Source organism: Mus pahari, chromosome 14, assembly GCF_900095145.1.
Source record: "Mus pahari chromosome 14, PAHARI_EIJ_v1.1, whole genome shotgun sequence".
In the NCBI taxonomy this organism is placed as follows: domain Eukaryota; kingdom Metazoa; phylum Chordata; class Mammalia; order Rodentia; family Muridae; genus Mus; species Mus pahari.
Window position 1 is genome coordinate 26,045,505 of NC_034603.1, and position 11,662 is coordinate 26,057,166.

Below are 11,662 nucleotides of genomic sequence, written 5' to 3' on the forward strand. Positions count from 1 at the left end.
CTTTGTAGACCAGGCTGGCCTCGAACTGAGAAATCCACCTGCCTCTGCCTCCTGAGTGCTGGGATTAAAGGCATGCGCCACCACGCCCGGCTCACAGCCTACTTTCTTACTGGTTTGTCTGTTCCCATCTATGCTCACAGCTTCTTCAAACCCTTTATGTAAAGAGATTCAAAATTTGTATTTCCTACATAGAATCTTTAATTGAACTCTGATATAGAAATTCGGCTACCACTCAACTAGTGTCAGGACAGGAAATTTGTTCATCACCATTAATACATGAACAACATTGAAGAAAATGAAAGAATACAATCAAGTATGATTTATGATTATGTTACCTTCTGGTAATTATACAAAAAATGATAAACAGCAATTAAAGCTGCTCATTTTCAAGGGTAAAGAAATCTCAACGTGGGGTTAGAAAGATGGCTCAGCGGTTAAGAGCACAAACTGCTCTTCCAGAGGTCCAGAGTTCAATTCCCAGCAACCACATGGTGGCTCAGTCATCTGTAATGGGATCCCATGCCCTCTTCTGGTGTGTCTGAAGACAGCTACAGTGTACTCACATACATAAAATAAATAAAATCTCAAAAAACAAACAAACAAACAAACAAAAACAGCAAACCCTCAACATTTATGATCTAACTTAAGGACAGTTGTAGACGCCAGGCATCGTGGTATACAACTGTGATAATCCTAGCATTTGAGATGTGGAGGTAGGAACCAAACTTGAAGCTAGTCTGAGTTACATTAGATTCCATCTGGGGGGAGGGGGGAGGGAGGAAAAAGAACAAACCTAGTTGAGTCATACAAATCCACTGACACAAAGTTAAAACAAATGTGACTCAGTGTGATCTAGACAGAAGACCCAAGAGAGTTTTCTGTATTGGTGTACATGTGTGACTGAGTGTATGCACAGCCCTGTAATTCCAGCACTTGGGAGGCTGAGGCAGAGGATCGGGAATTTGAAGTCAGCCTGGGCTTCAAAAGAAAAGAGCAGATGAGGCCCGAGCACAACCACATAGTCACTGTCAGCAGGGCGCTCAGCTTCCAGGGTGTTTGCTTCTCTTTACTCCCAGCACTTAAGAAGCAAAGGCAGGTGCAGCTCTGAGTTTGAGGCCAGCTGGGTCTACATAGTGAGTTCCACGCCATCCATGACTACATATGGCGAGCCCTGTCTCAAAAAGAAACACCTAAAAACAAAACAAAGAGGATGCCTACAGTGAAGCTATGGAAGATTTTTATCATTACCATTGCAGCGAAGTTGCTCTCCTCCACTTAGTCCTTTGCTTTACTCAGTGATAATGACTTGTAAAGGATAGCAGGCGACCCACGAACTCACCAATAACCTAATCAACTGACGAGCCTGGCCAAGCATGACCAAGCGTTTCGGATGGCCTTGAGTGAGTAAGATGAAAAACCAAGGGAGACTGAGTAGACTTCAGCCACTGGGACTTACTCTAATGGAGTTGGTGTCCCGCACGAGTTTGTTGATGTCGAAGGCCTCTCCACTGAGCTTCCAGGGGTTATGCTGCAACACAGTGCCTTCCCCTCCACAGCTGTACAAGGTGAGGGAAGGCCTGTCTCCTTCCCCTCCTATGAAAGAAAACCTCCAGTGAAGTTTCTCACTTCACCAGCACACCTGCCTCCACAGCTACACCATTAGCACTGCTGTGCTAATCAAACTGTGAACACGAAGAAGGTCTTAGTGTGGGAAGTGATCTAGCATGCTGGACAAAGCCACCCTCCTACCAATCTAGACAGCGTGGGCAGAAAAAAATGATCATTGACGTCTGAGATACTGCGTTCACTGTAAAGGCTTTCTGACATTCAAGAGCAGTGACACTAAAGATTTGATCAGAGGAAACATCATGGTCTCAAATGACAAAGTCATTTTTCTTCCAGAAATGATTCTTACTGTTTGTACAAACACAGAGTTCAGAACTTCCCATGCCCAAGGAGAGGTCTCAAGGCACAGCCCTTGGTTGCAGAGCTATCCTTCTATTTGCAAGGCACCTCTACTCTCTGCATAAAGCTAGTGCTGTGGAATCCAGCCACTTCAGCAAAGTAAGAAAAAAACGTGGGAACTTCTGACTCATTTTAAAGGTAAGACAGACATACTACTTTAGGGAAAGAAGCAGTGGCCAGGGTGAGAAAATGAGAAGAGGCAGGGTTACAGAAGAGAAAGATACAGACCTTAGCAATCAGAGGCCGGCACCCAGCCTAAGGTTATTCTGCACAGTGAAAGACTCGGTTCAAAGAGAAGAGCAATACTTGAGAGCTGAGGGAGGCAGGCGTCAAGGTTTTCCTTTAGCCATCACGATCCCCCACATCTGCTACTCTCATAGACTACACAAGCACACGTGCAGTGACTATACTAGAACATCTATGACCTCAGCTTTCAGACTCCAGAATTAAAGTGGAAAAATACACTAGTGTGTGTAAAGAATGATTCATAAACTTACCAAGTGACATGGGGGGCACTGGTGGCCCCCAAGCCAACCTATACACGGTCTTCTTATGATACGTGCTTGAAATCTGTGGAGGTCTGTGGATGGGGAAAATAGGATGATCTGAAGAAAGAGGCCCACTAGAAAATAGACCATTTTCCTCGGAGAGGTTCTTACTATACATGTGGTTGTAGTAGAGAAAAAAGTCGACCTTTGTCCCAAATAGTTCTAAAAAGCAAGCACTTAACTTACCATGTACCACCAAAACAAGTCCTAGCTAGAATGATTTTTCTCTGCAGTCTGATTAAATAGCCCATAGCAAAGCAATGTCAAATATTTGGCATTTCTGTAGCTCTGAAGGAATACAGGCTGAAGAGGAGAAGCCACTTCACCTCCAGCCTCTGCTGTTAGCACCCCTCCCTCTTTCTGAGACAAGGTCTTCCTATGTAGATCTGACTGTCCTGGAAGTCACAGAGGTCCACCTGCCTCTGTATCCTGAATGCTGGGATTAGAGGTGTGCGTCACCAAGCTGATAGCCAGCACCACACTCTTACACTGCACAAAACCTGAAGACGGACAGACAACTAAAGCTTTTTACTGTGTTTCAGGGGTGTCTTGCTTTTAAGGGGTGTCAAGGTAGATTGACTTCTTGGGAAAAGACAGCACTGTTGTGACTTTTAGTGTCGATCATAGTCTAGGTATGGATTTAGAACTCCAGAACTGTGGCTGACAGAGCTATGCTGCTGATTGAAGTATTAGACATGCTTAGAACATTCTGAGAAACTACTAATCTCTTTGGCTCAAACAAAAACAAAAACAAAAACAAAAAACAAAATAAACCATCCTGACCATCTAACAGTGACATCTTCCATCCTGACACATAGCTAAACTAGCAGTAGGATGACTAGTCACCCTATGGGGTGATTTAGTCCTACTTAAATCAACACAATTTTGTTTAGTTACATATCCTTTTGAAATAGCTTTTAAGCAAAAGGGAGAAAATAGTTAAGCAGACATAGGTTCTACACAAATACTTAAAGCACTGCACATAGACCTGGAGATTCGACTTGGATGATTAGCATCCATAGGGCGTATGGTGGTCTGAATGAGTGGTTCCATATTTGAATTCTATGTGGCACTACTGTCTGGGAAGGTGTGGTCTTGCTGCAGGAATGCTACTGGGGGTGAGCTTTGAGGTTTCAAAAGCCACCACCATTCCCAGTTAGCTCTCTCTGCCTCATGCTCGTGAATCAAGATGTGAGCTCTCAGTTACTGTTCCAGTGCCATGCCTGACTGCCTGCTGTCATGCCAGTCATGAACTTACCCTCTGGAACTGTGAATCCCAAATAACTTTCTTTTGTAAGTTGCCGTGGTCATGTGTTTTAATCACAGCAGTAGAAAACTAACCAAGACAGATCCCTTGCATAACAAAGAAAAGAGACACAGAGAGAGGCATGGCAGAAGTAGGGAGGACATACAAAAAGGGCAGCCCTGCAGTAGAAATGGTTCTCATATCCTCTTCACAAGGGGCGAGCAGGTCAGGCTTTGCAGCCATGTGGTCTGCCAATCATCCAGGGTGTTGCAGTGGTGTGGAAGCAGTGGGCAGGATGCAGTCAGCGAACACGGATGAGTTCCTACAGGTTTTGTTCTGTTTTTTCGAGACAGGATTTCTCTGTATAGCCCTGGCTGTCCTGTAGACCAGGCTGGCCTTGAACTCAGAAATTCGCCTGCCTCTGCCTCCCAAGTGCTGGGATTAAAGGTGTGCACCACCACCGCCTGGCTTACAGGTTTTTATTTACACACTGAGATCTGCATCCTGCTTCTTCCTATATCATGGATACTGAATCTACCCCACTTCCACTTTTAAAAAGGGGCAACCTTAGCCACACATTGTTCTTGTGATGTGAAACGTTGCCAGTGTAACTGAAGACCTGTATTTCTAAATGCATGTAATTTCAACCACTTTCAGCCATGTGTGGTAAGGGGCAACAGTGCTAAGCAAGCAAGACTAACCTATAACTGGGGCAGCTCTGTGCAGTACAACCCAATATAACCAGAACTTGTTAGAAGCCACAGTCAAGAAAGGTCAAAAGAGACCAGACATGATCCCTATGAGTTCAACCTGGGATACCTAGTAAGATGCTTTTTCAAAAAGAAAAAGATTTTGGGGGGCTGGAGAGATGGCTCAGCGGTTAAAAGCACTGACTGATCTTCTGAAGGTCCTGAGTTCAAATCCCAGAAACCACATGGTGGCTCACAACCATCTGTAATGAGATCTGGCGCCCTCTTCTGGAGTGTCTGAAGACAGCTACAGTGTACTTACATAAATAAATCTTTAAATAAAAAGATTTTGGGGGGGCTGGTGAGATGGCTCAGTGGTTAAGAGCACCAACTGCTCTTCCAAAGGTCCTGAGTTCAAATCCCAGCAACCACATGGTGGCTCACAACCATCCATAACGAAATCTGATGCCCTCTTCTGGAGTGTCTGAAGACAGCTACAGTGTACGTATAATAAATAAATAAATAAATAAATAAATAAATAAATATTAAAAAGAAAACAAACAAACAAAAACAAAAAAAGATTTTTGGGAGGCAGAGACAGGCAGATCTCTGTGAGTTCAAGACCAGCCTGGGCAGAGTGAGCTCTAAAACAGCCTGGGCTACACTGAGAAACTCTGTCTCCAAAAACCAAAAATCACAGAAACAAGTGATATGACTTAGTATACATCAACTCACATTATATAAGGTGATACACGCCTGCAACCCTAGAACTTGAAAAGTGGAGGCAGAAGGATCAGATGAGACCTTGTCTCAAAGCAGAATAACTATAGCAAGATTCCTTATAAGCTATTTCATTTTTTTTAAAAGTTGTTTTGTATTTTAGGTACACAGTGTTTTACATCCACGTACATTTGTATACCAAATGTGTGCCTGGTGCCCATGGAGGTCATAAGACGTAATCAGATCCCCTGGAAAGTTCTAGACAGCAATAGCCACCATGTGGGTGCAGAGACTAGAGCCTGGGTCCTCTCAAAGAGCAGCCAGTGCTCTTAACTCCTAAGCCATCTCTCTAGCCCTATTTTATACTCTTCATAAAGACTAAGACATTCCACGACACATATAGCATATCACACTTGAGCTCAGGGTTCTTCCACAATTCAGCAGCCAGGCTCCTGTGCTAAAAGGATTACAGAGAGATGCAGCACCTTGCTCAGTAACTTGCAGGCAACAGAAAAACTGGCATCAGGAGAGGCATTCCGGGCCACAAGTGAACAGTCAGACAAGTACAACATGAGGTTTAGAAAATGCACTTAGGATTTGGAGATGCATGACATACATCCACCCGACCTCATCTTCACACTCCCCAAGCTTTATTTTGTATTTTTTGGTGTATGTACATACTCTACCAGTCAACTATATCCTTAGTCTTACAATTGAGTCACTCAAGATCTGAACAACCACAGATAAAACAGAAAAGGCACAGGTATGTCTCTACATTAGTCCTTCACCTAGATGTGGATCTGGAAACTTCTGTATAAAAATCCACTGGTTTATCTCAGGCAGGCTACACTGCCATCACCTGAAAAACATTCTTTTTCTTTCTCTTTGTCTTTCTCCCTCTCACCCACCCTCCCTCCCTTCCTTCCTATGTAGACAGGATCTCTTGTGTAGACTGGGTTGGCCATAACTTTTCTGCCTTTACCTCCTAAATGCTGGAGTCACAGATGAGCCTGTTTCCCAATTTATGAGGTCTTGGATATTAAACCGAGGACTTCATACATGCTAGTGAAGGTCTCTACCACTAAGCTGTGTCTTTAGTACCTTCTAAAGTTTTTAAACAAAATTCTGAGTTCTGAACCTCAGTATCAGAGCCAAGACTTTACTCTAGAACCACTTTATTGTGTGCCAGGTTTATGAGCGCTGAGCTAGATCTGGTCACTAAGCTGAGGAGTGTCACGGTACTTACTTGTTGGAGCAGGTGTCATACAATCCCACTTTTCCGTCATCGGTCCCGAAGGCTAAGCAGCCTTCCTTGTTTGGGTGCCAGCACAGCTACAAGAGAAGTTTCCAGATGAGCGTGCATGGAGCACACAGAAGGAGCTGTGTGTACTCCTCACTGCTCCGTGGGAGTGTTTAACAAGGAAAAGAAGGGATAAACAGAGTGTAGCCACTAGCGGCTAGCTCAGCAGGTCAAAGCACTTGCCTCCAGGCCTTCTAACTCCTAGAACCTAAGAACTGGAGCCATGTTGTCCAGACAGACAGACAGACACACAAACATAAATGCAGCAAGGAAAAGAGAAACCAAGTTGAAATCACTGCATCCTCACAGTTCAGCACACCCCCTGGCTAATTCCACATACCTCACACATTTAAGCCAAGTACATAGCACTCTGTGAAGAACATTTACAGCTTTGACAATGAGAAGTTCATGCTTCATGTTTAAACATCCATTGATTTTTCAAGAGAACTCAAACAAGTGGGCAGTATCTAAGAAGAATTTGAACAAATCTCCCAGAAGCGCACTTACCGCCGTGACCTTGGACTTGACTCCTTGCCAGAAGTTTTTCACGTCATAGTTGTTCTTTATGGAGAGTGTATTCCACACCCGGATCATGCCATCCCCAACACCTATGGCCAGGGAGCCCACGTCTACAGGAGAAAAGGCCAGGCTATAAGCAAAACCTCCAAGAGAAGGCAATGTCCAGCAACACTCCAGGGTAGCCATGTCCCAACATTTTACCTAAGAAAAGTAAAGATTAAAAAAAGCAAAATAATGGGATTAGGAATTATTTCTTTTTGTATGTTTGTTTGTTTGTAGACAGGGTTTATCTGTGTAGCCTTGGCTGTCCTTGAACTTGGGAGTCCACCTGCCAAGTGCTGGGATCAAAGGTTCAGGACACCACTGCCCAGCTAGAATTATTCAATGGGATTTAACAATTCTTTTCGAGGGAACTGGAAGAAGCTTCTCTTCTGAGGGAAGAAATCTGCACTGTCTCAAAAAGTGATCTGGGAACAAATTTACTTCCAGGAATGGTTAATGAATTCAGCGTCCTGCTGTCCAATCAGTGCTGGAGAGTTCAGGCTTGCTATGTCCCCAAGTCACAGCACAGCTAACTACCTCTCACAACTCTGGAAGGATACACATGGCCTGCACAAGGAATAGCAAGAATTGCTGCCTGACAAGCCATGGTCTTCACGGCCTGGGAGTGCAGGAGAAAACTGAAGCCCTATATCAGGGGCTAGGGCCACAGCTCAGTTGGTGAAGCACCTGCTTACCATGCACCATGGCATTAATCCCCAGTACTGCATAAACCACATCTGGTGGCTCGCATCTGTAACTTCACCAAGTGGAAGGTGGATGAAAAGGGGCAAAAGTTCAAGATAAAGGGGAATTCAAAGCCAGACTAAGTTAGAGACCTGTCCCCAAAAGTGTCTCCAGCAGCCTTTGACAGCCCCACTGAGCCCCTCCTCAGTGCACTTGCTAACAGGGGCCTGAACTGGAAGGCAGAGATGTGTATGACGACAGACAGCTTCCAGCCTGACTGTGAAACACCACACTTCTCTGGACAAAGCTAGGAACTGGTTCTTACATCTCTATCCATGGACGTGGACAGTAGCAGCTGCTTGCCATCTTCAGTCTTCAGAGGACACAGATTGAAGACAATTCTGGAATGATTGTGCCCTTCTGCTGAGGTACTAAAGAGTATGTACTTCCGCCTCCACGACTGGGTGAGGTCCCACAGCAGCAGCTCCCCTCTGAAACAACAGAGCATGGCTCTTACCAGCTAGCCAGACTGCAGCAGAAGGCAGCGCTAAATACTTGCCCGGAAACTAAAAGTCCTAAAGGTTAGCAGGGTCAAGAGAGAAACTGAATCCTCTTCTCAGCACCAGAGGCTCACAGACAGGAAGCAGAATGCCACACCACTCTCACATGGAGACCAGAATCTGCCACAGGGATCTAACAGTGGGCCTATCAGTTTCTGACAGAATTTACAATCACCTTCAACTGTTGGTCTCAACTGCTGGGCTGGTCCTGCCTTGGGCCTGCAGCATGCCCCCTCCCTTGATGGCCACACTCTGTGCCAATAGGACTTTTTTTTTTTTTTTGGTCAGGTGGTGGTGGCATATGCCTTTAATCCCAGCTAATCCCAGCACTGGGGAAACAGAGGCAGGTGGATCTCTGTGAATTGAGGTCAGCCTGGTCTACAGAGCAAGTTCCAGGGATACAGAGAAGACCTGTCTTGAAAAACCAACCACCACTACCAGAAAACCGTATCTGAGCTAGGTATAGAGGTGTGAGCCAAGGTCTTGAGAAGGCCGAGGGAGGCAGAGGGTTATACACTGAAGCAGAGCCCTACTACCAAGTGAGAGCCCTCCTGCAAATTAAACCACATGTGGTGGTACACACCCTTGATGTCAGCACTTGGAAGGCAGATGCAGGTGGATATCTGTGAGTCTGAGACCATCCTGATCTATATAGTTCCAGAATAACCACAACTATATAGTGATGTACTTTTCCAACAAACAAACAAAGGGGCTGGTGGTGTGGCTTGGTGGGTAGAGCACTTGCCTCCAAGCCTAAGCTGAGTTCTATCCCTGGAATCCACATTAATAGAGAACCAACCCCTAAAGTTGTTCCCTCAGCTTCACACACACGCCTTGGTATGAATGTGCAAACAATACAATAAACAAACAAACAAGTCTTTCAAAAAAGATTTTTAAAAATTTTATTGGTGTGCTCTGCCTCCATATATGTCTATGTGAGGATGCTGTATCCCTTGGAACTGGAATTACCGACAGTTACAAACTTCCATGTGGATGCTGGGATTGAACCTCGGTTCTTTGGAAGAGCAGTCAGTGCTCTTAACTGCTGAACCATTTCTCCAGCCTCATCTTTGAAAAATTCTAAAACAAAGCAAAGTACTGCAACACATGCCACCTTTACTTTGTATCTACAGGAAGGGAAGGGAAAGGCTGGGCTCCCTCTGGGAGGGAGCAGGGGGAGGGAGGCTTGTGTGCTTGCATTCCTGAGACTTCAGTGGACAGGGCACCTTTTGACAATTGTTTTTTGAGGGGCTAGAGAGACGGCTCTGGTTACAAACACTAGCTGACCTTCTAGAGCTGGGGTTCAGTTCTCAGTACCCACATGGCAGTTCATAACCACCGATAACTCCAGGACCAGGGAATTCGGCCCAGTCACAAAGACAAAAATGCAATTCAGGAAAAACACCATGGACATAAAACTAAATTTAAAATAGTTTTTTTGAGATGGGAGTCTTGGGATATATACCAGGCTGGCTTGGAACTTACTATGTTGCCCAGGCTAGCCTTAAGATCCTTCTGCCTCAGCCTCTGGAGGACTGGTTATTTAAGTCACGAGTTGCCATATCCATGAGCTATCTTTTAAATACATTTCTCTTCATACTTAGCTTTAATTTATAAAAGTCATCCAAAATTTGCAAAGTTCAATATGTATCTATTTTGAGGTAGAAGCAGTCAGGAAGGGATGTGGCTAACGCCCTGGGCAATTTGTATGCGCTTTACTGTGTCTTACTTACAAAGCAGGGGACTGGCCCATGAAATTCTCAGTGTCTCTGGCAACCAGGGTGGCCCGACACTGTGTTACACATATTTAGTCTTTGCTCTCTTACGGTGTGTCTTTGCAGCAGTGTCTTTCTGCACGTTAAGCTGGTAGGTGCAGTTTCTAGGTAGTTTCAAGATGTGGGCTAGTCACTCAGCAGACCCAGGCAGGAAGGGGTGTGACTTATAGTCCCAGTTCCATCTTAGGGAAAGGAGAGTGGTCAAGGTGAGCTGGTCACTGATGGCCACAGATATCATAATCACATGTCTGTAATGATGAACTCATAAAACCTAAAGAGGGAACAGTGCATCTCAACTGTACCCTTGAATGCCCTTATTCATAGGTGAGGCTTATGAGTGGCTCATGCCAGTGAACTGAACCAGAGGATGAGGTTGTAGAAATCCTGGTTTACAGAGCAGCTCAAGTTAATCCACCTCAGATTTTCAACAAGCATGTGTAAGGGTGGTAGTGGGGGACGGGGCTTTGCACAGCCTATAATGACGTGCTGAGGAGTCATTCTTGTTAGTAAATAACACAGGCCTCATGACTTTTCCTATCAGTTATCATGGTAAGATGGCTGGGCAAAGTGAGGCACTTGAGAGGCTGAGGTAGGAGGATCCTGAGTTCTAGGCCAATCTGTGCCATGAGTGAGGCTATGTCAGAAAGAAAGAAAGAAAGAAAGAAAGAAAGAAAGAAAGAAAGAAAGAAAGAAAGAAAGAAAGAAAGAAAGAAAGAAAGAAAGAAAGAAAGAAAGGCAGGCAGGCTGAGCTATTTAAAACAATGACTTTATGAAATTCATAGGTAAATGGATGGATCTGGAGGATATCATCCTGAGTAAGGTAACCCAATCACAAAAGAAGTCACTAGATATGTACCCACTGATAAGCGGATATTAGCTCAGAAACTTAGAATATCCAAGATACAATTTGCAAAACACATGAAACTCAAGAAGGAAGACCACAGTGTGGATACTTCAATCCTTCTTAGAAGGGGGGAACAAAACATCCATGGAAGGAGTTACAGAGACAAAGTTTGGAGTAGAGACTGAAGAAATGACAATCTGGAGATTGCCCCACCTGGGGATCCACCCCATTTCTAATCACTAAACCCAGACACTATTGTAGATGCCAAGAAGAGCTTGCTGATAGGAGCCTGATATAGCTGTCTCCTGAGAGGCTCTGCCAGTGCCTGACAAATACAGAAGTGATGCTCACAGCCATCCACTGGGCTGAGCATAGAGTCCCCAATAAAGGAACTAGAGAAAGTACCCAAGGAGCTGAAGGGGTTTGCAGCCCCATAGGAGGAACAACAATATGAACTAGCCAGTAAACCCCGCTCCCCCTGAGCTCCCAGGGACTAAACTACCAACCAAAAAGCACACATGGTGGGAATCATGGTTTCAGCTGCATATGCAGCAGAGGATGGCCTAGTCAGACATCAATGGGAGAAGAGGCCCTTTATCCTATGAAGGCTCTATGCCCCAGTGTAGGGGACTGCCAGGGCCAGGAAGTGGGAGTGGGTGGGTTGGTGCACAGGGGGAGGGGATAGGGGATAAGGGGAGGGTGGTTTTCAGAGGGGAAAATAGGAAAGGGGATAACATTTGAAATGTAAATAAAGAAAATATCCAAAAAAA

The 11,662-nt window shown here is 44.9% G+C and overlaps 1 protein-coding gene across 4 annotated transcripts in view; it reads right to left on the reverse strand.

Moving 5' to 3' along the window:
• Positions 1 to 11,662, reverse strand: part of Gemin5 (gem nuclear organelle associated protein 5) — a 46,272-nt gene that overhangs the window by 26,867 nt on the left and 7,743 nt on the right. For all 4 annotated transcript variants that reach the window (XM_021213874.1, XM_021213873.1, XM_021213877.2 and 1 more), the window contains exons 7-11: positions 8,039 to 8,204; positions 6,976 to 7,188; positions 6,415 to 6,500; positions 2,463 to 2,545; positions 1,457 to 1,593 (exon numbers count right to left, since the gene is read on the reverse strand). In XM_021213874.1, the coding sequence (XP_021069533.1) occupies positions 1,457 to 1,593; positions 2,463 to 2,545; positions 6,415 to 6,500; positions 6,976 to 7,188; positions 8,039 to 8,204 (685 nt within the window). The remainder of the gene's footprint in view (positions 1 to 1,456; positions 1,594 to 2,462; positions 2,546 to 6,414; positions 6,501 to 6,975; positions 7,189 to 8,038; positions 8,205 to 11,662) is intronic.